The 22,287-nt window shown below is 60.6% G+C and overlaps 3 protein-coding genes across 3 annotated transcripts in view; 1 reads left to right on the top strand and 2 right to left on the bottom strand.

Annotated features, from left to right (window-relative positions):
- Nucleotides 1–2,390: 2,390 nt before the first annotated feature.
- Nucleotides 2,391–10,907, bottom strand: SARM1 (sterile alpha and TIR motif containing 1). Its single transcript, XM_085309330.1, has 9 exons — nt 10,453–10,907; nt 6,092–6,710; nt 5,707–5,919; nt 5,052–5,143; nt 4,285–4,520; nt 4,070–4,163; nt 3,349–3,538; nt 3,125–3,246; nt 2,391–2,537 (listed from the first exon to the last, which is right to left on the bottom strand). The coding sequence occupies exons 1-9, from the start codon at nt 10,905–10,907 to the stop codon at nt 2,408–2,410; spliced, it is 2,151 nt and encodes a 716-aa protein (XP_085165456.1). The 3' UTR covers nt 2,391–2,407.
- Nucleotides 10,908–13,741: 2,834 nt separating this feature from the next.
- VTN (vitronectin) lies at nt 13,742–17,755 on the top strand. Its single transcript, XM_085309301.1, has 8 exons — nt 13,742–13,840; nt 14,380–14,499; nt 14,912–15,235; nt 15,357–15,496; nt 15,920–16,076; nt 16,264–16,413; nt 17,065–17,337; nt 17,559–17,755. Exons 1-8 carry the CDS (start codon nt 13,780–13,782, stop codon nt 17,675–17,677), a joined length of 1,344 nt encoding a protein of 447 aa, XP_085165427.1. The 5' UTR covers nt 13,742–13,779; the 3' UTR covers nt 17,678–17,755.
- Nucleotides 17,756–17,872: 117 nt separating this feature from the next.
- KIF12 (kinesin family member 12) overlaps nt 17,873–22,287 on the bottom strand; it is a 7,214-nt gene continuing 2,799 nt past the window's right edge. The window contains exons 2-14 of the mRNA XM_085309300.1: nt 22,022–22,087; nt 21,813–21,891; nt 21,620–21,741; nt 21,074–21,443; nt 20,859–20,994; nt 20,502–20,593; nt 20,117–20,252; nt 19,916–20,034; nt 19,691–19,795; nt 18,674–19,588; nt 18,463–18,599; nt 18,204–18,352; nt 17,873–18,019 (exon numbers count right to left, since the gene is read on the bottom strand). Of these exons, the coding sequence (XP_085165426.1) occupies nt 17,955–18,019; nt 18,204–18,352; nt 18,463–18,599; nt 18,674–19,588; nt 19,691–19,795; nt 19,916–20,034; nt 20,117–20,252; nt 20,502–20,593; nt 20,859–20,994; nt 21,074–21,443; nt 21,620–21,741; nt 21,813–21,891; nt 22,022–22,087 (2,491 nt within the window). The 3' untranslated portion in view covers nt 17,873–17,954. The remainder of the gene's footprint in view (nt 18,020–18,203; nt 18,353–18,462; nt 18,600–18,673; nt 19,589–19,690; nt 19,796–19,915; nt 20,035–20,116; nt 20,253–20,501; nt 20,594–20,858; nt 20,995–21,073; nt 21,444–21,619; nt 21,742–21,812; nt 21,892–22,021; nt 22,088–22,287) is intronic.

The raw sequence follows: 22,287 nt of genomic DNA, 5'->3' as shown, positions 1-22,287 counted from the left end.
GCAAGAGGTGGGATCTCACTGCAGGTGAAACCACCTAAGCTGTAGAAGACAACTAAATCTTCTCTATATTGAGTGGTGGGTGAAGAGGTTAAATGACAGAGAGATCCTGGGAAATCAGAAGCCCTTTTTMCACAAGATTCTTGCTTCTGGTACCTTTCTGGGGTTTTTATGTAGTGTTGTAAGCAGCAGAATCTTTAGGACTCTGTGTGGGGTTTCTTCAGTGGGCATGGAGGCCTTGACCTTCAATCAATGACTCAAAACTTTTCCCTGAAGCAGCTCACATAAAAGCCCTGTGGTTTTTATTCTTCAGCAGATTCACCTTTGTGCTCTTCTGCTAGCTTGCTCATATTTAATCTGAAGATTAGATAGATTCTGTTTCTGATTAATGCTGGGCGGATATGGCCATTAAACTTCTTTCCCCAGGAAGCAGAGATGCCATTAACTACAAGCTGGTAAGAACTGTCCATAAAGATGTGATTAAGCACCAGAATTTAACTTTTCTTTTTYTTTCTGTAGATATTAATGAATCTAAGCCAAAGCAAATGATTGTGTTCCTGAAAGTTAAGGCAGGCAGCAAGGCTTCAGGGAAAGCCAGGAGAAGGACAAGGTGACTTGGTGACTCCTGGACTGGAACATAGCTGAGCCTCCTCCTTACCTCCTGAAAGGTAAGGGTTATCCTGAGCAGGAACAGGCTGGGGAGGTTTCTGCCTTATGTTCTGCAAGGAGGTGCATCTGCCAGCTCTCCAGACTGTCTAGGCAGGCTGGAGTTCCCTGGCCATGCTTGGCCTCCCTCCTTGTAGGAGGGCTGTGTGTGCACTGGATTGGAATGTCCTTTTGCAATATTAACTTTGCTCTGCATCAGAAAGGACAAACTCAAGTAGGTAGAGCTGCAGATTTGGGTCTAAACTGCAAAATGATACCTTGTTGAGAGCCTGCTCACTCTCCAAGCAGGTGTGAGAAGAAGGGTGAGGCTGGGAAGGCAGAATTCAGAGGAGGCATGTTGAGGTGCCTGTGGTTCCTCAGCTGCAGTGTTGACAGCARATTCTGGCCAGTCCTGCTGTCAGTCTATGCTTACACCTCGCAGCCTCCGCTTGCCCTTTTCATTGAGTTCAGCCCTTTTCTGGTGTTTCAAGGTGAGTATCTGCAAAAGGATCTGGTGGGTGTTGAAAAGGGGTCAGAAGAAGGGACACAGAAACTATTGCTACCTGGCACTACATCCAGCAGAGAATAAGGTCAGCCCTGAGCTTGAGGAGTGTAACCAGGGATACTGGGTAAGGGCCAGTCAGCAAAGAAATGAGCCAGCTCCTGTTCAAAGAACAAACCATGAGAAATCTGTAGTGGAGAACCAACAACAGARTAAAATACAGGCAGTGTGTAATAACTCCACAGGTACAGCACAGCAACTACCGTTTTCCGTATCTGCATGGTAATATATTTTCAGGAGTCCCAAACCAGCACCCTGTGCCCTGTATATAAGGACATAATAAAGTGGCAAAGCTGAGGTGTCAGAAGTAGAAAAGCACTTCTTGCAAAGACCCTTTGGAAACTTCACTTGATCTAAAACTAACCTTCTGTGGCCAGAGCTAGGAGCACAAAGTGGTTACGCAGCATTTGGAAGGGAAGGGCCTCAAGGAGGGAGAGASCTCAGGTGTTGAAGGGGCAGTAACGAGGTGGAGGAAGTGTCTGCCCAAGCAGTTGAAAAGGACCTGACACTCCTGCCCGAATGCATTATCTTCCCCAAACATGGGGATTTCCTCAGACCTGAGCTTCTGTTTGCCCTTTTCTCCCTGAAGCTGCTGACCTTAATGATATTCCCTGAGGACCCAGCAGAGGCTATAAGATATTCATGGGCTCTTTCCTCTCAGCTGCTCTGCTCTCTCCTGTGTCCTGCTGTGACCCCTCATTATTCCTCCAGCTTACAGTACTTAGAGGATCCCTCCTCTTGGGACACACTTTTTGGGTGATGCTGCAGCTATCTGAGTGGGGGTCAGACTGTGCTCATCTCCTGTGCACCTGCTGCTCCGGGGGAGGCATAGCCTGAATGTCCTGCCTCGGCCAGCAGCCACCCGAAGGTAGGACGTGAAAGACAACCAGGCTGTCCTCAAGCAGATCCACGCTGGCTTGGCTGCAGGTGCCAAGYAAGTGGGTACTGGCCTTCTGGAGCTAAGGGCTTGCATTTGGGGGTAAAGAAGGACTAAAGGGTAAAGAAGGACTAAAGCCCTGTGACTGCCCCAGCCACAGACCTTGTCTCAGACCAAGCAGTGGGTCAGGTCCTGAGGGAGGGAGGCCTTTGGGCAGCACTAAAATGGGGAAAAGTCTAGAGGGAGAGATTTGCCCCCCCACACCCCCCCCCAGGAAAGGGGTTGCCTGGAAGATATCTGGAGGGAGTGAGGCAGCTGTGTTATTTCTAGGTCTGTCCAAGAGAGGGCAAGCAGTCCAGGCCATTCTCTGACCCAGCTGAAGAGTCCCGGGAGGAACGGCCCTGAAGAAAGCGGATGATTTTGTCAATTGTGGCCTCCTGGTATTCATGGGACCATCTGTGTTGGAGGGGAAAATCGTAGTTAAAWTTTCTTCTGTATGAGACACTGAAAATACCTCAATATGCCTGGGCCATGGGCCAGAACCCCCCTTCCACCACATCCAGTCCAGCTCTCCAGTAACACCCCTTTTCCCTGTGGAAGATGGAGGAACACTAGATGCTACAGGAAAGCTCCATTCCCCCTGGATCCTGTTGGAGGGCTACAAGCAGTTTGGAAAGCCGTCCTGGAGCCCTGCTACCCCACAGGGAAGCAGGAGGCGAAAGGCATCYGATCTGGCTGGAGGACAGCAAGCTGGGAACCTGCCAGCGTTGCTCCTGCCTGGGGGCAGAGATGGCGAGGATGGGTATTCTCCCAGAGGAGAGGGGGCAGAAAACTTTATCCAGGTAAGTCCCAAGCACAAAAGCAACAGAAGGATTACAGTGGGCACTTTTGCKCTCTTCGTGCTCTGGAGTGCCTCAAGTGACTCGCCTCCTGTCTGGCCTCTCTCATCTGTTTCCCCCAGYTTCCTTGTGCTCTCTGTGACTGCTTATGCAAGCTGCTCTTTCCTGGTGCCAGGACACCCCATAGCACAGACTCTTACTTACTTGATGCCATTAAATTTCAGGACAGCTCTCATGTCCTCAGGAAGTGTCTGTGGATCAGGCCACTCAAAATGGTCTGTAACTGGCACRATATTCTTTCCAGAGTTCAGGGCTGTCACGATTTCCTGTGGGAACACGCTGTGCTCAGACTATGGCTTGCATCAGTCCATCACCAGCCTGCTCCTGCTCCAGCTCATACCATACTCCCATTTTCTCGCATTTTTTACCTTGTGCACCCAGTCCTTGCATTCAGGGTCTCCCACACATTTATCCAGTGCATTTGGCGAGAGGACCAGCACAAAATTTCGGGCACTTATGACACTCTGGATCAGCTTGTCCTCAAACTTCCCTGCCTCCAGCTTCTCCACATCGATGAAAACACTGAAGCCATGCAACTGCAGGTGAACCTTCAGCAAGCTAGTGGTGAGAGGAGACAGCACTGTGAGGAGCACTGCCACCAGTGCCTGGGTTTCATGCACTCTCCCACCACATCAGCCAGGACATTGTGAGACAGAGGAGCAGTGAACAGGCCCCTGCAAAGTGTGACATGGTCCTTGAGGTGTCAGCTGCCAGCCCTGCCTGCTTACAGGTGTCTGGGCTCTTGCAGGAAAAGRAAGAACAAGGAGCAGGACGTTAACTCACTGCTGTGATTCTCTACAGCCCTATGAGTACAGCATAAGAAAAGGTAAGTCAGTGTCAAAAAGGGACAAAGTGGCAGTTACGGGATTGTGAATTGGCCTGTTTGGCATGCAGCTTTTGGCATTTGTTGTCCCTGTTTGCATTTCAGCTTTTGGCACCCCTCCAGCCTCYCTGCCTTCCTCCTAGCTGCAGCCTGCAGTGCACCCTTTCTCCAGTGTGCAGCCAGCTCGAGGCTCTTCCCGTAAGCTGTTGAACTGTGCTTTGCTCTGGACTTTAACCAAGCACGATAGTGTTGCCCACAGGACCTACCTGGCTAGCTGGGACCCTGTGCTTCTTCGGTAGCTGATAAATACATCGGTCCCATTGGATGAAATCTGCGGCATTATAGGGGAGTGAAGCATTTCTAGACAAAGCAAATGGCAACAAAAAGTTAAAAGTGCCCAGCAATTCATTTCAACCCAACCTGGCCTCAATACTTGCCCCCACCCGCCTGCTCCAGGCCAAGCACGGCACGGAGCCCGCACCCCTAGCGGCGGAGAGAATGCGGACGCGGTGGAAACCCGTGTCGATGTGGCAGTCCTCCTGCAGCTGCTGCTCCGTCACACGGTGCAAGAAGTTGCGATCGATGCCACACGTCAGTAGGTTGTATGTGTATTGGCGAAACTTGGAGTCGATGCTGCCCAGCCAGTCAGCCAGGTTGCTGCGGTCGCAGGTGGAATAGTTTGCGAATGTCTTAAGTTCTGTCAGCTCCCGGAAGAACCTAGCGGAGCAACAGATGAAAACATTGAGCAGGGAGGAGCAATTGCTGAACCAGACAGGGCCTAGAGATACTTGGTAACACRTGGCTTTTATCTGCACAGAAGGGAGTGCACTTACACACTGTGATAAAGAATGAACAAAAGAAATGGAGAAAGAGACAACCAGCGACGTGACTGTGGGAGCACTGGCCCTTGGGGCACGGAGGCCTGAGGAGCTCAGCCAGGGGAGGAAAAGCCCGGGTAAGTTCCCATTTTTCTGGGTAACGTGCAGGATCCTGCCTCAGTTTCTATGCAATAGATAGTCACTCCCCATGCCACACTTTTCTGGGGCATTGGTCCCATCGCAGGAGTCCCTCTGGGCCTACATACTGCGCCGTAAAAGCCCTGGTAGTCCAGGTCTCCCTTTTTGAGGATCTCTGTTTTTGGCTTTACGGGAAGGGAAGGGCACAGATTTTTCCACTGGCTCTTCCACAGTGGTGGCTGCAGGGAGAGGCCAGCATGTGCTAGGAGTGCTGGTGGGGTAGAGTTCCTACCTCTTCCGAGTAATGCTGGAGTCCATCCTCAAATCTTCCTGCAGTTCCTTCTCTGTCAGTCGCAGGAGCAAATCCCCATCGACTTGGCAGTCCTGCCGAGAGAACCCCAGGCAGGGGTTTCAGAACCTCAAGCAGGGGCAGCAGAAAGCTGCCCCTTGCTGGAGACAGCTCAGGGGCATGATGCCATCCTCCCACCACTGGGAGACAGGGCTGCTTTGCACAGCTTGCATAGACCCCCTGCAGCTCTGCTGGCTCACAGCATTGGCGTGCCAAGATCAGGAATGAAGGAGACCTGGCACACACAGGTCTCCGTACCCAAGTGTTAGGGCTGGAATTTCTCTCTGGGACAGTACCCAGACTTGACACCTACAGAGGTACATGTGAGAGAAGGAAGGAAGGAAGGCAGGCAGGCTCTTGTAGAGGAGAAGGGCCTGGTGGCAGGAGACAGTGTTCTTCTGCAGTAGCCTCCTTCAATCCTGGAGCCCCAGAAGGGCGAGCAGCTGTTCTGTCCAACAGTTGCTCTGCAGATGTGTGTGCAGAGACAATGGGACAGGGTGGTACAGGAGAAGCTTCTTGGATGAGATGCTTCCACCTCTGCTGCAGGATGGGACAAAAGGGCCCACCCAGCTGTTCCTCCCCCCAGCATGTGCCATACCAGGAAGCTCTGGCAGTATTTGTTGAATCCAATCTGCTGCAGCCACGTCTGCACCTCAAAGGTTTTCCAGTTGGGAACAGTGGGCAGGATGCGCCGAGGCACCTCCTCCCCTATCATACGCAGCACCTTTTTGGCCAGGGAAGAGGTGGTGCTGCTGGTGGAGTAACACACTATCCTCTTCAGGCTCTGTGTAGCCCCAATCTCACTGAAAATCTGGGGACACAAATGAAAAACGCATGACTTCGCTTCCCCTTCCTTGCCCCCACAACCTGTGCTGAGACATCCTCAGGCTGAGGTACTTGGTAAGATCGAAGGGGAGGAAAGATGCGATCGTGGAACCCCTTCCCTTTTGCGTTTTCTGCCTACTGGCCAACCTACCCTTTACCTTTGTTTTCTTCTGCCTGGTTTTGATGGCAGCTTCTGTGCAGAGGTAGAAGGCAGCAATGCACTGTGCCTCCAGCCGTGAGCTGTCCAGCAAGGGTACCAGGTGCTGCAGGTCATCGGCTGTCCTTCCCTGACTGTTGTCATTGCTGTCCAACATGTCACATGCAAACTGCTCTGGATCCAGAGAGGCGATGAAGGGCTCCACTAGAGCCAGGGTCCCTGACCGCTCCACCTCCTTCTCAATTTCTTTGTTGGTGGCCAGCACTGTGATGGCCAGGCATGCATGCAGGCGAATCAGCTCGTCATCCCTTGAGAACACCAGTGGGAAAAGCCACTCTGCTGTCTTCTTCTCAATCATGAGGCGCTGGTTAGCCTGCCCTCCATACATGGCGCAGTTGGCCAAGGCCATGGCACAGTGTCGCAGCACAATAGGGTCCATCCAGCGGCACCAGTAGAGGATAGCATCCAGGCCTCCATCAGAGATGAGCTGGAAACAGGTCTCCTCAGTATGTTTGAACATGTGCTCCAGGATGCCAGAGATACTCTGTGCCAGCTGGGGAATGTCTCGCTCTTTGGTTAAATTCAGGATCACTCCCAGACCGATCCGAGCGATCCGGTCCCTGGGGAAAGGAGAAGCACAGGCAGGTGAGGGGCAGATTGCCATGCAAGTAGTGAGAATAGTGCCTGGCACGTGAACTCCTCCAAATTTCAGTGGCGTTTGCCTCATGAGAGAGAGACATTTCCCCGTGGGCCCTGCTGCCAAGCTGCAGTGCAGCAAGGTACAGCAGGCCAGTTTTGACAGAGCCCGTTTGGGTCTGATGGAGGAGCTTGTGGTGTGACAGCACRCGGGATGCAAAGCCCAGGACCGCTGTGCCAGGGGCTCCCTTTTGCTTCATGTAAGASGTGCAGAGCAAGCAACAGCGCAGGTTAGTTAACGCTGGGCAAGAAGCAGATCTGTTTACTCAGCCTTCGTGGGGGTGTGTGGACTGCCTTGTGTTTAGGGGTGAAAACTTGTTTGCCTCTAACYGGTGTTGTCACCTGGCTGCCTTCCATTTCATACCAGGTGCAGAACAAGGTGCTTCGCCTGGGGCTGAACGACCGCTCCTGAAGTCATCGTGCAGCAATCCAGGCTGTAATTGAGGCTCAGGTCCTGGCTCTGCGCCACGAACAGCAGAGTCCAGCATCTCTGCAGCGTTTTTATGAGGCTGCAGAGATGCTGGACTCTGCCGTCACGCACTCAARTGCACAGCCATCGCGTGTCCGGGACATGGCCATTCTGCCGTCTGCTTGGACAGGTGCAACGCCTGGTCTCTGATGAAGACAGGGAGACAGCTCGCATGGGAACAAAGATATCCTGGTTACATGACTGAAAGTACGCGTACTCTCTGGCCATGTGGCTGACGCGTGTGTGCACCCTTTGGGGACTGTGACAGCTGTGTTTCAGTCGAATCACTACTGACAAGGTCAACGTGACAGGAAGAGGCTGCAGGGCTCTTACGAAAGGAAGGTACAGGTTTGTGAACTGCCAGGACCAGTGCACGGGTTGCAGTGATCTCCCTGCCCRGTGCTGGTGGGTGCAGGACTGGCTGTGGGGATACGTGAGAATAAAGTGGTGAGAGATGGGAACTTGAYTGTCCTGCTGAGGACCACCAGCTACTGCTCGTGCACAGCTGGACTTGGGAGTCCTGTGCTGTGACAATGGTCCTGGAAAGACTCACGGAAGGGGGCTGTGCCCTGATGGCCTGGAGTGAGGAAGGAGGAAACGATAGGGTGGAGAACTCGGCTGTGTTGCTCCTGAGCTGCCCRAGGTGAGGGGTCTGGTGGCTGGGGGACAACAAATGGCAGCTCCATCTCTGGCCTCAGAAACAACTGCTCTGGTGCTGTAGTGGATCCACTCCATCTTCATGGCACAAGTGTTGGTGCAGATCTTCCTTGTTGTGTTACTTATAAGACCCAGGACATTAAGGCAGTGCTGTATTTCAGCCCTGGCCGTGAAGGGGTTGAAGACACACCAGTGTCTCCATGTTGGCAGGAGGGAAGGGCAYTTCTGGGAAGCCCGTGGCCTGCACGGCTCTCACTGACCTTGGGGCGGATTTGGCAGCAAACGCTGTGGAGAGCTCTGGAAAAAAAACTCTCATCCTGGGGCTGGCTTCAAGCCCAGGCTCTGCCATGGTATTAGGTGACAAATGCAGACCAGTCAGGTCCCCAGAATCGTAGGATGGACCTGGAACTAAGACGAGTCTGGGCTCCCGCCTGAGCCCCACTGCTGTGGCACTCGGGTGCCRAGAGAGCTCTTTAAGTCAGAGGCCTGGACTCAGGAGCTGCCCCTGTGCCCCCTTGCTCTCACCTGGAGGTTAGCAGCAGGTTGGGGCAGAAAGCCCTGGTGCCATGGRGAGCAAGAGAAAGCTGGGGGGCAGCTAGCTGCGCCAAGACCCCAGCTCACAACAGGTCTTGGAGCAGAGGTGGCAACTCCTGCAGCCGCTTTCTCTTGCCAGGAGGTGATGTGATAAATTTAGATCATGCCCATGATGTTTCATTGGATTAATTCCACCCTAATGGACTTTCCTGGTTTAGCTCTTTGCTTCTCTGGGCCTCGCTGCATGCAGTGGCAGGCAAAGGCTGTGTGCCCATTACTGGGATGCCCATCAGTCTGTGAGCTACTCAGAGACAACCTGACCCTCTTAGCAGCTCCCCTGCCCTAAAGCTCAGCACACCCCAGCTCTACCTTAGAGTGCAGCTCTGGGAATGGGACTTTGGTAAATGTTTCCTAATCCTGCAGACTTGCAGGTGTTTCTCTTCTTTACCAGGCACCTCTGCRTACCTGCGCCAGAGCCATCTGACAGAGTCCACCCCTGTTGTGAGATCCCTGTGGGCCCCTCATGGCTGCCACAGCAGGAGAGTCGAGGGCAGTGTCCCTTCCAGCTAATGTGCTCCTTCTTGAAGAGCCTGAAGCCCTAGTGAAAGACAGAGTAGGGAAATGCAGATGCCTTCAGGTAGAGCATGGCAGTGGTAGCTGTGCGCTGAATGGCACAGGGAACCTGTCCTGGAAAACAAGGTGGAACAGCCAGCAGGTCAAAAACCCGCAGAGGGGATGGGGATGGGGATGGGGATGGAAACTCCCCAGCATGGAGGCCCTCATGGCAGGATGCAGTGCACATGAAGTCGGAGCACGATTGTGAGCTTTGGCCAAGCTTTCTCAACACACTGCCAGGTGCTGGGCTTGGAGTAGACTGGGCGTGGACACGCTGCCACAGCCACTGTCTCGCCCCTAGAACTGGAGCCGCGGGAGCAGTCAATCAGCAGGGTATTAAGAAAGAGAAGGAGCAATGACCACCTGACAGGGAGAAAACGGTGGCAGCGATGCAGGGCTCCACTGGCAGGAGGGCACCTGCGAGTGAAGCCAAGGGCTGAGCCCATACAAAGCTATTTGGGGGCTGTTGTCTGCATGGCAGATTGCRGTACTGGGCTGGGGTGCCTGCTGGGCTGCCTAAGTCCGGGGCCCAGAGTGAGCTTCAGCCCAAGCTGGTGACCCAAGGCCTCTSTGCAGTCTCTGGTAGAAATAGCGTCACGGGGACAGTACAAAGAGCCCAGACATTAAGGTCCGCAGCAGAAACAGACAAGTGATGGAGCTACTCCTGAGGTCGTACCTGGCCGCTGGCATCCCCACGTGAGCCCTGCTCAGCTCGATCGGGCTGGGCAGGGTGCTCCCTGCTGGCTCGCAGCGTGCAGGAACAGAGGAGCAGCCTCGGAGCAGCCACGAGCRGGGAGCAGGGGAGCGGTGTCGGCACAGCCTCCCGAGCCACGGCCGGCTGAGCGCCAGCTCCTTCAGCTCGTGCTGCCCTGCCTCAGGCTGCCGGCCGGCAACGCCGCAGGGAGCAGCACCCCTGCGCGGTGTGAAGCTGTGCAGGGGCTGCCGTGCTCTRGGCTCGCTTTGGGTGGGTTAGGTCTCACCTCTGAGCAGGAAAGTCAGGCACGTTTGCCTGCAGAGCCCCCATGTAGAAAGGCGTGGGGCTGGTGCAGCTCGTTTCAGGTGGACAGCTTCTCCCCGGGCTCTAGCTGTGTCGGGAGCCTCTGTGCGAGTGCTGTGTGCGGGGGGCTGTGGGGTGGGGTGGAGGGTGTTCGATGCCCTAGGAGCACCTAGAGGAGGGGAATGTGGGGGATGCTTGTGGAGTGGCTGGRGGAAATCGCTGCTGTGCATGGCTGGGGGTGTACCTGCAGAGAGAGGGGCTGCACGCGTGGAGGGACGTGGAGGGGAAGGTCGCCGCTGGAGYGGGGTGGGAGCTGTGTCGGGCACGCACTGCACTGGAGCCAGCCCCAGGGAGGGGATGCTGTGTGCCTGGGCCGGGCTCGTAGCAGACTTACCTGTTTTCTGCCACCAGGATCTGCTCCAGGAGTTTTCCTGCCTCGCACTTGGTCTCCAGCTCTGCCGTGTGCAGCAGGTTCAGCAGCAGGTCCAGGCCACCCTCCAGGCGGATTGCATCACACAGCACTTTGGCCACATCCCTCCCCAGCGTGGGCATCCCCCAGGCTTCCTCCACCAGCTGGAAGACCTCTGCGATGGCCCTCCTCAGCTCCGSGGGACCAGCCGCCTGCTTGGCGGAGGAGATGGCCAGGTGCAGGGCAGGCAGGATCCGGTCTAGGGCTGCCTGTACATCCATGTTCATGCTGGGGGAAACCTTGTGGTGCTCCCTGGAGCTCCCCTCACCTGCCCACCAGCCAGGCTGGCTCACGCAGTCCGGCACCACCAGCCTCTCTGCCCCCGACATGGCGAAGAACCGGCACAGTTTGTAGATGGAGACGAGCAGGGTGAGCACCATTGGCAGCCCCTAGCACAGCATCCTTGGTTCTTCTCGTGCCGAGGGTGCCCGTGCAGGGCTGCTGCACTCCTTGGGGGACTCGAGCTGGTGGGAGAAGAAGGCAGGGAGGTAGAGGAGAGGGAATGGAGCTGAACTGGCATCCAGGTGCTGGGCTGGGACATCTGCCGGGATGCAGAACTGGAAGCAGTGGAGGAACCGCCTACCCAGAGCCACGCTCAGCATCTCCATTCTCCGAGGCTGATGTCACCTCGTTCAGGCACCGCCTCTCCAAGGAGGGGCTCAGCAGCAGCATCCCCCTCTTCACTGCAGATGCTCTGGCATTGCTCCAGATCCCTCCTTSCGCCACAGCTCCCATCACAGCCCTCTGCCTGCCCAGTCTGGGCTTGGGGCCTGCCTGGTCATCCTCACCAACCCATCCCCCCTCACCCAAGCTGCTCCGCAGCCAGCGATCAGCTCCCCGGCGGGCAGGGGCTTCCGTGCTGCCTGCATGGCCAGTCTCTCCAGGACCCTCTCTGACTTTAAGGACCACGGCTGGTTGTGGTCGCGCAGGGGCAGTCCTAGCCCAGCATTTCGAATCAGTGCAGTGAGCTGAATAGCTCCCCTTGCCGTGGTGCGAATCCAGAGTGGCTTTGCTGGGTGGGCTCAGGATTTGCATTATAAAAGAAAGAGCAGAGGCAGTCTGGGCTGCTTTATTTTATTTTTTTTCCAGGCCAGACGTGCTCAGGGCAAAAATGTTTTGGACACTTCTTGCCTGTGCTGGGAGGAACAGCTCAAATCCTTGGCTCCAAAGCCAGGCTGCTGCCAGCTCAGACTGAGACTTAAATTCAAGTTGATGTTTTGATGCCACAGAGTCTCTTTTAATCCTCTCTGAAGCCACACATAAGGCACAGTCACGGGAAAGAGACATTAGCTCACAGCGAAGGACGGTAAACAAGGCGATCCGAGTGGAACGGTACTGCAGGAGAGGCTGAGCACAGAATCAGTAAGGATTTTCCTGATAAATTATTATCAACCAGGGGTAGCTACAACGCGGGTTGCTGTGATACAGTGCAGCAGAGGGGTTTGCTGCCTTGGAGGAGAGTGCTGCTCGGAGGGGCAGAACTCAAATAATTCCCTTTAGCTTCTCCTCGCAAGCTCAGAGAGCTCGACTTTTCTTTTGGGGAGGGATTTTTAGCAACGCTGGGCTGGTCTCTGTGTCTGGTCCGTGTTCCTAGCCTTGCCCTGGGRAAACTGGCCCAGCCTGAGCTCTTGTGGCTGGCTCAGCTCCCCTCAGTGGCAGGGGACCCCCTGGGGCCTGGTTACCCCAACCAGCCCCTCTCCCAGGGGTCTCAACCTGCAACAGCTTTGAGCACAGGCGAGGGCTTGCCCAGCACCCCGGTCTGTGGTTGCCGGTGGCCAGGAGGCCGGAGCTGGTGGAGGGCAGCTCGTGGCTTTGTCTCTGCCGAGCAGTAAAAGCAGCACAGACACCGCTGAGCCCTTCCCATCCCCACCTCCTCCACCTGCGCGGGTTCGGGGAGGACCTGAGCCCCCTGCGGCCCTGCTCGTCCCCCAGGCTTACTTTGGTGAGAGCAGGATGAAGCTTTAGTGCAGTGCAGGGCTGGTGCTTGCACACGGGGGTGATACCAGCCCCGATGGAGCAAAAACCAGGGTAATGTGGCTGCAGGAGAAGTCCTGCCCACACAGCCTGCTTCTGGCAGCTGTCCTCAGCTCCCCAAAGCTTTCCTGGCAGGCAARCATGCCTTGCTCAACACCAAATCCAAAGTCTTCTCAGCAAGGTTGGGATCAGCCAGGGACTGTCTGTGTCTGACCTGGCAGAGGCAGGGCTCCTGCAAAAGCAGGCAGCAGCCCCCACCAGCCCGCTCAGTTTCTTCTCTGTGCAAATCTCTTGTCACTTGTTAAAGCTCGGAGCTGTAGCGCTCCTGCCCCAGGGTCGGGGCGGACGCCCGCGGTGCTCCTGCCCTGGCAGGGCCGCGGCAGCCAGGCAGCCGGAGCCGGTATCGCTGTAGCCTCGTGTGCGTTTGTTCCTTGCCCTGATTACATAACCACCCGGGAGTTACCAGAAACTGCAGAAAGCAGCTGAGCTGACATTAATTAGTAACCCAAAAGATTGACTGGGAAGGGGATGATGGGAGCAAAATACACAGGCCTCTGTTTGTCTGCCGCAGCGAAAGTGCACAGGACTTGCCTCGCTCCCTCTCTCCCTCCGAGTCACTGGTACCGGTGCACAGAGGTGGCATCTGTCCCGTCCTAAGCTGTYGCCTCTTGGTGCCCCACAGTTCTGATTCCAGCATTGTTAACACTGAGAAGGCAAAAATTTCTGCAAAAGGGTGATGTTTCAGGCAAGTGTAAGCCAAGGGCCTTTTCTTTTGCCCTCTGAGGTCTGATGCCAGCAGGGTCCCCGACCCTCYTCACTAGGCTTTTCATCCTGCCAAGACGAGCCTGGGAAATAGCCTCCCTTTGAGACGGAGGCTAGGAACTTTGATACCATGAGATTTGCTAAGAAAAAATTGTGGCAAGGCTGGAAAGCTGGTTCTTATTTCTGACTTCCTGTTGCCCCTGGCCTCTGAATTCATGGCCAGCCTGCCGGGAAGTGGCAGACAGCAAAAGCGTGGTCCGTGGACAAGACCCCCCTGCGCACCCCGGACTCTGCACGCAGGGAGCCTTGTCCCCCTCAAGCACAGCCAGCTCAGCTCAGCGCTGCAGAGCCGGGTGGGAGGGAGTGCATCTCTGCCCCTTCCCCTCCACTTTGACCTTGCCCTGTTTGTTTTCTCCTGCTGGGGCAGGTTGAGCAAACAGCGGAGGCCGGGGCGCCCGCTCCCGCCGCGCCGCAGCCCGCGCACTCGCAGGAGAGCTGTGCTCGGGGCTGCGCAGGATGAGGCTGCTCTTCCCTGCCCTCCTGCTGGGCCTGCTCGCCGGGGCCCGCGCTGCGGAAGGTGAGCCTGCGCTCTCGGCTGGGCGGCCCCGCTCCGGGAGGTCGCCGGCACCGGGGTACCGCGAGGTTGGGAACGGAGCGGACAAGGCTGTTGGGCACTCGGGGCGGCCGGGGGAGCCCGGGCAGGGTGAGGAGGGAGGCAGGCGGCAGCCGGGGCCCCCAGCCGCCTTGCAGCGTGGGGCAAAGCCCGAAGCAGGCGGCACAGCACATGGGTGTGAGCAGTGCCTATGGCATCTGGGCCAAATCCCCGGCCAGGCTGCAGCCGGATTGCATGGAGTCAGCATGCGCCTCAGATTATGGCTTGGCCCCATCYGTGATTCGCATCCTGCCCCGGTGAGCCAGGAGCTGGGTGGGAGCAGGGAGGCGCTGAGAGAGCACCCCTGGGGCAAGGAGAGGCCGTGGAGAGGTAGGAGGCCCCTGGAGCTGGACGTGACAGCATTGCCTTTTGCCCCTGGGGCTGGGGGTGGCTGGGGAGGAGAGGGGCTGGCCATGCTGCCCGGGTCATCTTACTCCTTTCTYGATGGCTTGTGGCTCTTCCAGACTCCTGCGTGGGCCACTGCGATGATGGATTCAATTCACAGCGGAAGTGCCAGTGCGATGCTCTCTGCATGTACTACCAGAGCTGCTGCAGCGACTACTCCACTGTCTGCAAAACCAAAGGTACCAGCCCCACTGGAGCCCTCTGTCCCCAGCTGCCACCAGCGATGGGGGCTGGCTGGGTGGAGCAGGGACTTGGGGGGACACAGCTCTGGGCTGTCGATGCAAGGCCAGCTTTGCGTGCATCCATGCCCATGGGATGAAGTTAGGGCTGGGATTTGGTGTGTGGGTGCTGCAATGSTAGGTGTTTCTGGAGGTTGGATCTTCTGCAGCACGGGACCCCAGGGTCTGTGTGCACCCAGGTTGCCTGGGAGTGGCTGCAGCAGCAGGTGGGAAGGCAGGAGAGTGCATTGCTCTGTGCAGGGCCAGCTCTCACCTTCTGAAACAAGCARGGTCCTTTCTGGCTGTGCCAGTGCCCAGACCCCTCTGTGGAGACACCCAGGGCTCCCTGGGACTGATCTGCCCCCTCCCACAGTGACCCGAGGAGACGTGTTCGCCTTGCCGGAGGATGATTACGTGGACTACTACCCCACTACCGAGACCAAGATGGAAGAGGGCACCGAGGCAGTGCCCACAGAATGGCCCACGTCCCTGCCGCCCATGCTGACAACGCCAGAAAGCGAGGTGGACCCTGAGCAGACGCTGCAGGAGGAGAAGGAGCCCATCCAGGAGCTGCCCACCACCACGGTAGATGGGCTCCAGCAGCCAGACCCTGAGGAGGACACCGAGCTGCTGTGCAGCAGGAAACCTTTTGATGCCTTCACCGACCTGAAGAACGGCTCCCTTTACGCCTTCCGAGGTACCTCAGGGCCCTTTTCCAGGCACGCGGCTACCCCGTCAGTGCCCAGCTCTCGTGGCTGTGCTGCGAGGGAAGGTCCCTCCTTCCCCTTTTGCCACTCCAACCTCCCCACTCTGCCTAGGGAAATACTTCTACGAGCTGGATGAGACGAGTGTGCGGCCTGGCTACCCCAAGCTCATCAGTGACGTCTGGGGAATAGAGGGCCCCATCGACGCAGCCTTCACGCGCATCAACTGTCAGGGCAAGACTTACCTCTTCAAGGTGGGCAAGGCTGGGGGCTGCTCCCTGGGCGGCTGATGCTGGGAGCGAGGACATGCCCTCAGACTCGCTCTGTTCCGGCCCTGATACCCTCCATGCACACGTACCGCAGCCGCCAGATATCCCCGGATCCCTCTTCCTGCCTCTCTAATGTAGGCCACACTCCAGCCGGTCAGATAAAAGCCACGGCTTGGTGGCTCTTGCTACTAGTTGTAGCAGGAGGACAGTCCCACAGCAAGGAGGGATGGTCGCAGCCTTGGGCTCTGAGCCAGTGCTGCTGACCAGCGGGCCGGTGTGGTGCCCCGAGCAACCGCAGCCTCATCACAGGGCCTCTCCAGTGCCTGCTCTGCCCCTGGGCAGAGCCTGGGGGTCTCCGCTCCCGGCTCCCTGCCCGCCTTCCTGACCCCGTCTCCCTGACACCCACAGGGCAGCCAGTATTGGCGCTTCGATGATGGAGCCCTGGATCCTGGCTACCCACGTGACATCTCCGAGGGCTTTGAAGGCATCCCAAACAACATCGACGCTGCCTTCGCCCTCCCTGCGCACAGCTACCACGGCAACGAGAGAGTCTATTTCTTCAAGGGTAAAGGGCTCAGCCTCTCCGCACCCATACGGAGCACGGTGCTGTGCAGAGCACCCTCGAGCCAGCAGCTGTGGGGCAGGGCCTGTGTGTCCCTCTCCAACAGCGCTGTGCTGGTAGCTGATGCACCCCTGCGAGCACGTCTCCCCGAGTCTGTGCCCCGCTAATGCCCTGCCTGTCCTGGTCCTAGATAAGTATTACTGGTCCTACGACTTTGCCCACCAGCCCACGCAGGCCGAGTGTGAGAAGTCCTCACCCTCCACTGTGTTCAACCACTACGCCTTCCTGAACCGTGACAGCTGGGAGGATATCTTCCAGATCCTCTTTGGAGGCCGGATAGGTAAGGGAGAGGCCAGCCCCGGAGCTGGCAGGGGAATGGGCTGGCGTGGGCCAGCGCACGCTGGGCTGACACGGCGGGATGGGTCTAGGCAGCTAGAGGGAGGGGGGTATGAGGCCTGGGAGCGCAGGCTGGTGGGACGACGGGATGAGCTGCTGCGCTGGGCCGTGCAGGAGCACAGGCCGCGYGCAGGAACGCCCCCTCTCCAGCCGGGCATCACCCGCAGCATCCCGCGTGCTCCGGCCCAGATCCCACCATTGCTACACCCCCGTGAACCCTCGCGGCCCATGCTGCACAGCACCTTGCACAGCACCATTGCTGTAGGGGACTCTTTATTCCCACTGGAGCCAGAGTTGCCACAGGAAAACCCCAAGGCTGGGCAAGAGAAATGAAAGGCGGAGAGGAGGAGATGGGAGCTCAGAGCCCGCAGGGCTGTTCCCAGCCAAGGCGGTGGTGAGATCAGGGCTCCTGGCTCTGCCCAGCCCCGACCACATCACGCTTCCTCTTTGGGCTGGGGACCCTTTGGAGCAGCGTTGTGCCGTGGCTCTCTGGAGTGGCGGAGGGCTCTCCGTGGGATTGGTCTCAGTGCAGTCGGGGGGATGCTGGCCCCTGGGCATTACTGCCCCTTACACTCAACCTCTGCCTCTTTGCCAGCCGGGGCGAGCGGCCCGCGGTTCATCAGCAGAGACTGGCGGGGGGTGCCCAGCCGGCTGGACGCTGCCATGGCCGGCAGGATCTACGTGGCAGCTCAGCAGCCCCGGAGGAGGAAGTCTCGCCGCCAGCGTAAGAGGTACAAGAGCCACCGGTCGCTGAATTTGGGTTTCTGGAGCTGGCTGCAAAACGACTCTGAGTCTGCGGGCATCGAAAGTGACTGGCCATCGGGCTCCCAGTGCGAGACCCTCCAGAGCGTCTACTTCTTCGTAGGAGGTGAGTCTGGGGCTGCGGGACCGGGGCAGCAGGGCAGAGCTGCGGGAGGGGCAGCWCTCGCCGCCTCGGAGCTGCCTGGGCACGGCGAGGCCTCACCTTGCCCTGCGACTTCCGCGAGCCCACCTCAGCTCCGGGATCCTGCGAGGGGGCAGCGTGGGCTGGCAGCTCCCTCGTGGCTCTGCCTCCGGGCAGTCCTGACGGCTGCTTGTCCTCTCCTCCAGACAAGTACTACCGCGTCAACCTGCGCACCAAGCGCGTGGACCTGGTGCGGCCCCGCTACCCGCGCTCCATCGCCCAGTACTGGCTGAACTGCCCGCAGCCCGGGGAGGAGAGCACCTGAGACGGGCCCAGCCGGAGCCTCCCTGCAGCACAGCCTCTAGCTAGACCCCAGTAAACTGAGTGCACTGCAGGCCGGGGAGCCGTGTCTGTCTGTCTGTCTGTCCGTGAGTCGCCAGGCAGCTGTGGTTTGTGCAGTCCTTGCAGTCAGAGGTCCCAGCGGCCCCGCAGAACCTGGTTGTCCGCTCAGATAAAACTGTGGGTGGGCTGTGCCGGAGCTCGGCCGCTGGACCCAGTTCGTGCTGCAGCTGGGGCTGACGCTCCCGCTGGACTGAGGCTGGTCAGATCTGCTCCGCCAGCCAGTCCAGGGCCTCTTCCCACTGCGGGACGGGGACAGCTCCGGCGGCTGCCCGCCGGGAGCAGGCAGGGTTGGCGAGGATCAGCCCCTCTCGGTGAGGCACAGCCCCGTGCACGTGCACCTGGGCCTGYCTGGCCCGGGGCGCGGGGTGCCCGGCTCCGAGCGACTCCATCCGAGCCGCTGCCTGGCTGCCCCAGGCTGTAGCCCTGCCTCCCCCCGCCGCCCTGCTCACCTCTCGGCTCCGGCAGTCCTGGCCATGGGGGGGCCGAAGGGACGACCTTTTCCTCGGGGCTGGTCCTGCGTTCAGGACAGTGCTGGTTCCGGCTTTTCCTTCGGAGCAGGTGCCGCTGAGATGAGCTCTTGCTCCTGCCTTGGCTCCTGCTGTGAGCACACATAAAACCCCAAACYCTGACCCACCTCCCAGCTGCCTCCTGGCTGCTCTAGCACCCACGGTTCGTGCCCTGGGGGTGCCCRTAGGCCCCAGCTCTCACCGCTTTGCCTGATTTGGCTGGGGGTGCTCAGGGAGCTGACGGGAGTGGGGCAGAGCCGCATCCTCTTGGCCGGGTGGTGGGATGCTGGCACTTCCCTTGGCAGGGACTGGCTGGGATGGAGGGGGGCCTGGCAGCACCTGGGGGGGCCAAGCAGAGATGTCAGTGTGCCGTGCCGTGCCGTGCTGCTCCAAAGGGCTCCCCGGGGCTGTACCTGGGACACGATGGCACCAGCTGGCTCAGGGCAGCCCTGGAGGCACGGCGGGTAGCAGAGGCAGCTGGAGGTGGGGGGCGGTTTCTGCAAGAAGGAGGGGGCAGCGGGAAAGCAGTTTGCACAGCCCTTGGCCCGCTGCGGGCCGTGGGGGCCATGGGTGCTCCAGGCGCTGCGGGTGGCTCCGTGGGATGGGCTGGCCGGGACGTCACCGATGCGGTCTGGAGCTGGCCGGGGTTGCCTGGAGGGCAGCAAGGGTGTGGGGCAGGAGGCTGGCAGCCTCCAGCAGGCCTCCAGGCCCGGGCCTCCAAGGGGGACGAGGGCGCTGGGGCTCCCTGTGGCGCTGCCGCTCTGGGAGCGGGCGGCACACGGCACGGGGCCAGGCCCACGGGGGCGAGAGCCCTCGTGCCCCCTGCACGCGCTGCCGAAGCCCCCCTGGCACAGGCACCCCCAGCCCCGGGAGGGCTCGTCTGACGTGGGGTCCCGTGCAGCCGGGGGGCTCCAGCCGCCCCCCGGAGCCGCCCCACCGGCTCCCGGCGCCTCGGCTCCCGGCTCGCGGCTCCTGCGCGTGCCGGGGAGCGCTGGGCACCCGCCGCGCCCGAGCTGCTCGTTCTCCACCACGAAGTCCCGCAGGAGGCCGTAGAGGCTGGGCCAGGCCGGGGCTCTCTGCGGGGTCCCGGCCGCGCTGCCCTCGCCCACCGCCGCGGGGTGCAGCCCTTTGAGAGGGGGCTGCCACTGCCGCCCTGCCCGGCTGCGTCTGCCTCCCGCCCCGGCCCGCGCGGGCGTCCCGGCGGCAGCCTCTGCCGCGCTCCTCGCCGGCAGCCGGGGCAAGCRCAGCTGCTGGCGCAGGGAGAGGTTTTCCAGCCGTAGGGCCCGGATTTCTTCCTCCAAGGTTTGCAGCAGCTTCTCCCGGGGCACCTGGGCGCGTGAGGGGGCAGCTCAGGAGGGAGCCCCCCGGCTCTGCCCCCCCCCCAGCAGCGGGGCAGAACCTCCCGCCCCGACCAGCACCCGGCGCCGTACCCTGCTGGCCGCGGGCCTGGCGGTGACCCTCCGGGCCCGGCTGGCGTAGTGCAGCGTGCTCAGCGTCTCCGAGAGGCAGCGCGACGACGGGGAGACGCAGGCGACCTGCCGCCGAGGAAGAGCCGCGGGGGAGCTGCCAGCGAGGGGCTCTCCCGGCCCCCTCCCGCCTCCCCCCCGCGCCGCCCAGCCCCGAGCCGCCCAGCCCGGGCTCCTCCGTGCGCCTACCATCAGCGTGACGCCCGAGCCGCCCAGGGAGCGGGCCAGCAGCCGGGTGAGCTTGCTGTCCCGGTAGGGGATGTGCGTCCGCTTCCCTCCGGGTTTGGCCAACAGAGAGATGCAGTGTCCTGGGGGAGGAGCAGCCCCGTGGCAGCCGCCCCGGCTCCGCCGCGCTCCCCTGCCGCGGAGGAGGGCTCCCCGGGGCCTCACCTAGGGCCAGGAGGCTGCGGTTGATGTTGTTGGCCTCCACGCAGAGCTCCCCGGTGGAGCCCGTGTCCTTCACCCGCTCGCTGCCGGCCAGGTCCACGAAGCACAGCGTGCCCAGCTGGCCGGGGCAGGCGCTGGGCTATGGGGCCCGTGTTGCTGGGGACGATGCTCCGGCACTGCAGCCCTCCCTGCAGCCTGAGCCAGCAACACCCCCCCCACACACAGGAACCCCCCCCCCCTGCAACCCCCTGGGTTTGGGGTCTGCCTCCCAGCTGCTCATTGCCATCCCACCAAATCACCCTTGGGGGCAAGGACGTGATCCCCCAGCGTGGGGCTGTGGGCCCCCCCATGCCCTCCCCCGTGCGCCCGGAGCAGGACGCGTGCTCACAGCCCGGCTGCGGACGTGGACGGTCAGAAGAGCGTGGCTGCGGCTCGAGTGCCTGTTGAGAGCGTGCGCAGAGCTCCGGCGCCGCCGGGACCCTGCGCAGGGGGGATGGAGAGATGCAGGGGTGCACGACGCCCAGCTCTGCACCCACTACCCACCCCAGGCCCCCGCACAGCCGCTGCGGGGCCATGGGGACGCTGCCCCGCTCAGCTGCTCTCTGCGGCCCTCTGCCAGCCCCAGGGACGGCGCTGGGAAGCCACAGCCTGCGCGGGGCTGAGGACTCTGCGCTGGGTCCGGCACCTCCCTGACGTGGGACTGCGCTCCCTGCACCCCCCCGGCCCCGCGCCCTTGGCTCAGCACCTTCCAGGAGCAGGTTGGCGATGGCCTCCAGGCTCTCGAACTCCACGCTGAGCTGGTTCTCTACGTAGAAGCCCCTGGATTTGCTCCACCGCAGGGGCAGGGCGCAAGGTGGCCCCGGGCTTAGCAGGTCCCTGACCTGGGGCAGACGGTGCTGGCAGAGGGGAGACGACGGGGTGCAGCCAGGGCCGGGGCTGGGCGGCGGGGCAGGCGCTTACCTGCTCGTTGTAGATCTCCACGTAGGAGGCACTGAGAGCCAGGCCAGCGCCCCGGCTCTGCTCCAGGAGACACGCAAAGGACCTTTGCATCAGCCCCAGGAGACAGGGAGCTGCCGGCTGCGCCTCGCTCTGCGGAGACACGGGAGCGAGAGCGGCGCAGGGGCCCGGCACGCAGCAGCTCTGGGTCCCCAGCGGCACCACCTGCCTGCTCCCGCCACCCCAGCGCCCACGGTCCGGGTGAGAAGAGCCTGTCCCGCGACCAGGCTCAGGTGAAGGAGGGGGACAGCCCCATACCTGCGCGAGAGGCCCCATTAGGGTGTAGGTCTTCCCCGAGCCCGTCTGTCCGAAGGCAAAGACGGTGCAGGCGAAGCTGGGCGCAGACGCCGAGCCTCAGGCACGGCTCCGGGCCGCGGCGTAGGGATGCCATCTCCCGGCACAGCCCGGGCAATGCAGAGGTGCCCGCGAGGCCTGGACGGCGYTCCCGTCCCGCCGGGAGCCGGGTGGGACACCGGGGACGGGGCGCACGAGGGGCTTGCAGGGACTCACCCGTCTAGCGCCAGCTCCACGAGCTGCCTCATCCCGCTGCCTTCGAACACGGCTTCCTGGGAGGTGCCCGAGTCGAACACGGCGCTGAAGCCGAAGGTGGCGTCGTGCCTGGCCGCGCTCACCTGCGGRCGGGTGCAGGAGGGGCTCGGGGGGTGCCGGCGGCCCCCGGACCCCGCGGCGCAGCGGCACTCACGTGGACGGTGCTGTCGCCGAGGCTGTGCACAACGCGCCGGTCCCCTCGGCGCGTCTCCGCGCAGGTCAGGGGCCGGACCCTAGCCGGGGGGGGGGGGGAGATGATGCAGAAGTTCCCCCTTCCCGCAGCCCCGGCGCTCCCTCCCCCCGGGCAGGACGAGGCTCCAGCCTGTTCTCACCAGGTCCCCGAGCCCCCTGCCCCCCCCTCACCTCACCACCACTCTCAGGCGTGCGGCTCTCCCCGCCACGGGGCCTTCTTGCTCCTCTCCTGGGCTCCTTCGGGAAAGCAAAGTGCAGTGGGGGGGGGGTAGGTGCCTCTCTTGCCCTCCCCCCTCCCCGGACTTGCTGGGAGCCCCCCCGCGCTCCCCAGCCTTTCCAGGGGTCCCAGCCCCAGAGCGTGCGGCCCAGGCGGGTGCACCAGTACCTGCCCTGGTTCTGCTCCGGTGCACGGAGCCTTCCCACCCCGCCGCGGCCCC

The sequence above is a fragment of the Rhea americana genome, unplaced genomic scaffold (genome assembly GCF_003343005.1).
Source record: "Rhea americana isolate MKP2758 unplaced genomic scaffold, rheAme1 scaffold_295, whole genome shotgun sequence".
NCBI classification, from domain to species: domain Eukaryota; kingdom Metazoa; phylum Chordata; class Aves; order Rheiformes; family Rheidae; genus Rhea; species Rhea americana.
Note: the sequence above shows the minus strand (reverse complement) of the source record. Positions and strands in the feature narration are given on the sequence as shown.

Bases quoted from the DNA above. Each gene is read 5' to 3' on its own strand.
- VTN (XM_085309301.1), top strand. From the start codon at position 13,780: ATGAGGCTGCTCTTCCCTGCCCTCCTGCTGGGCCTGCTCGCCGGGGCC. The intron at 15,236-15,356 runs GTACCTCAGGGC...CACTCTGCCTAG, and splicing joins CTCCCTTTACGCCTTCCGAG to GGAAATACTTCTACGAGCTG. The intron at 16,414-17,064 runs GTAAGGGAGAGG...CCTCTTTGCCAG, and splicing joins CCTCTTTGGAGGCCGGATAG to CCGGGGCGAGCGGCCCGCGG.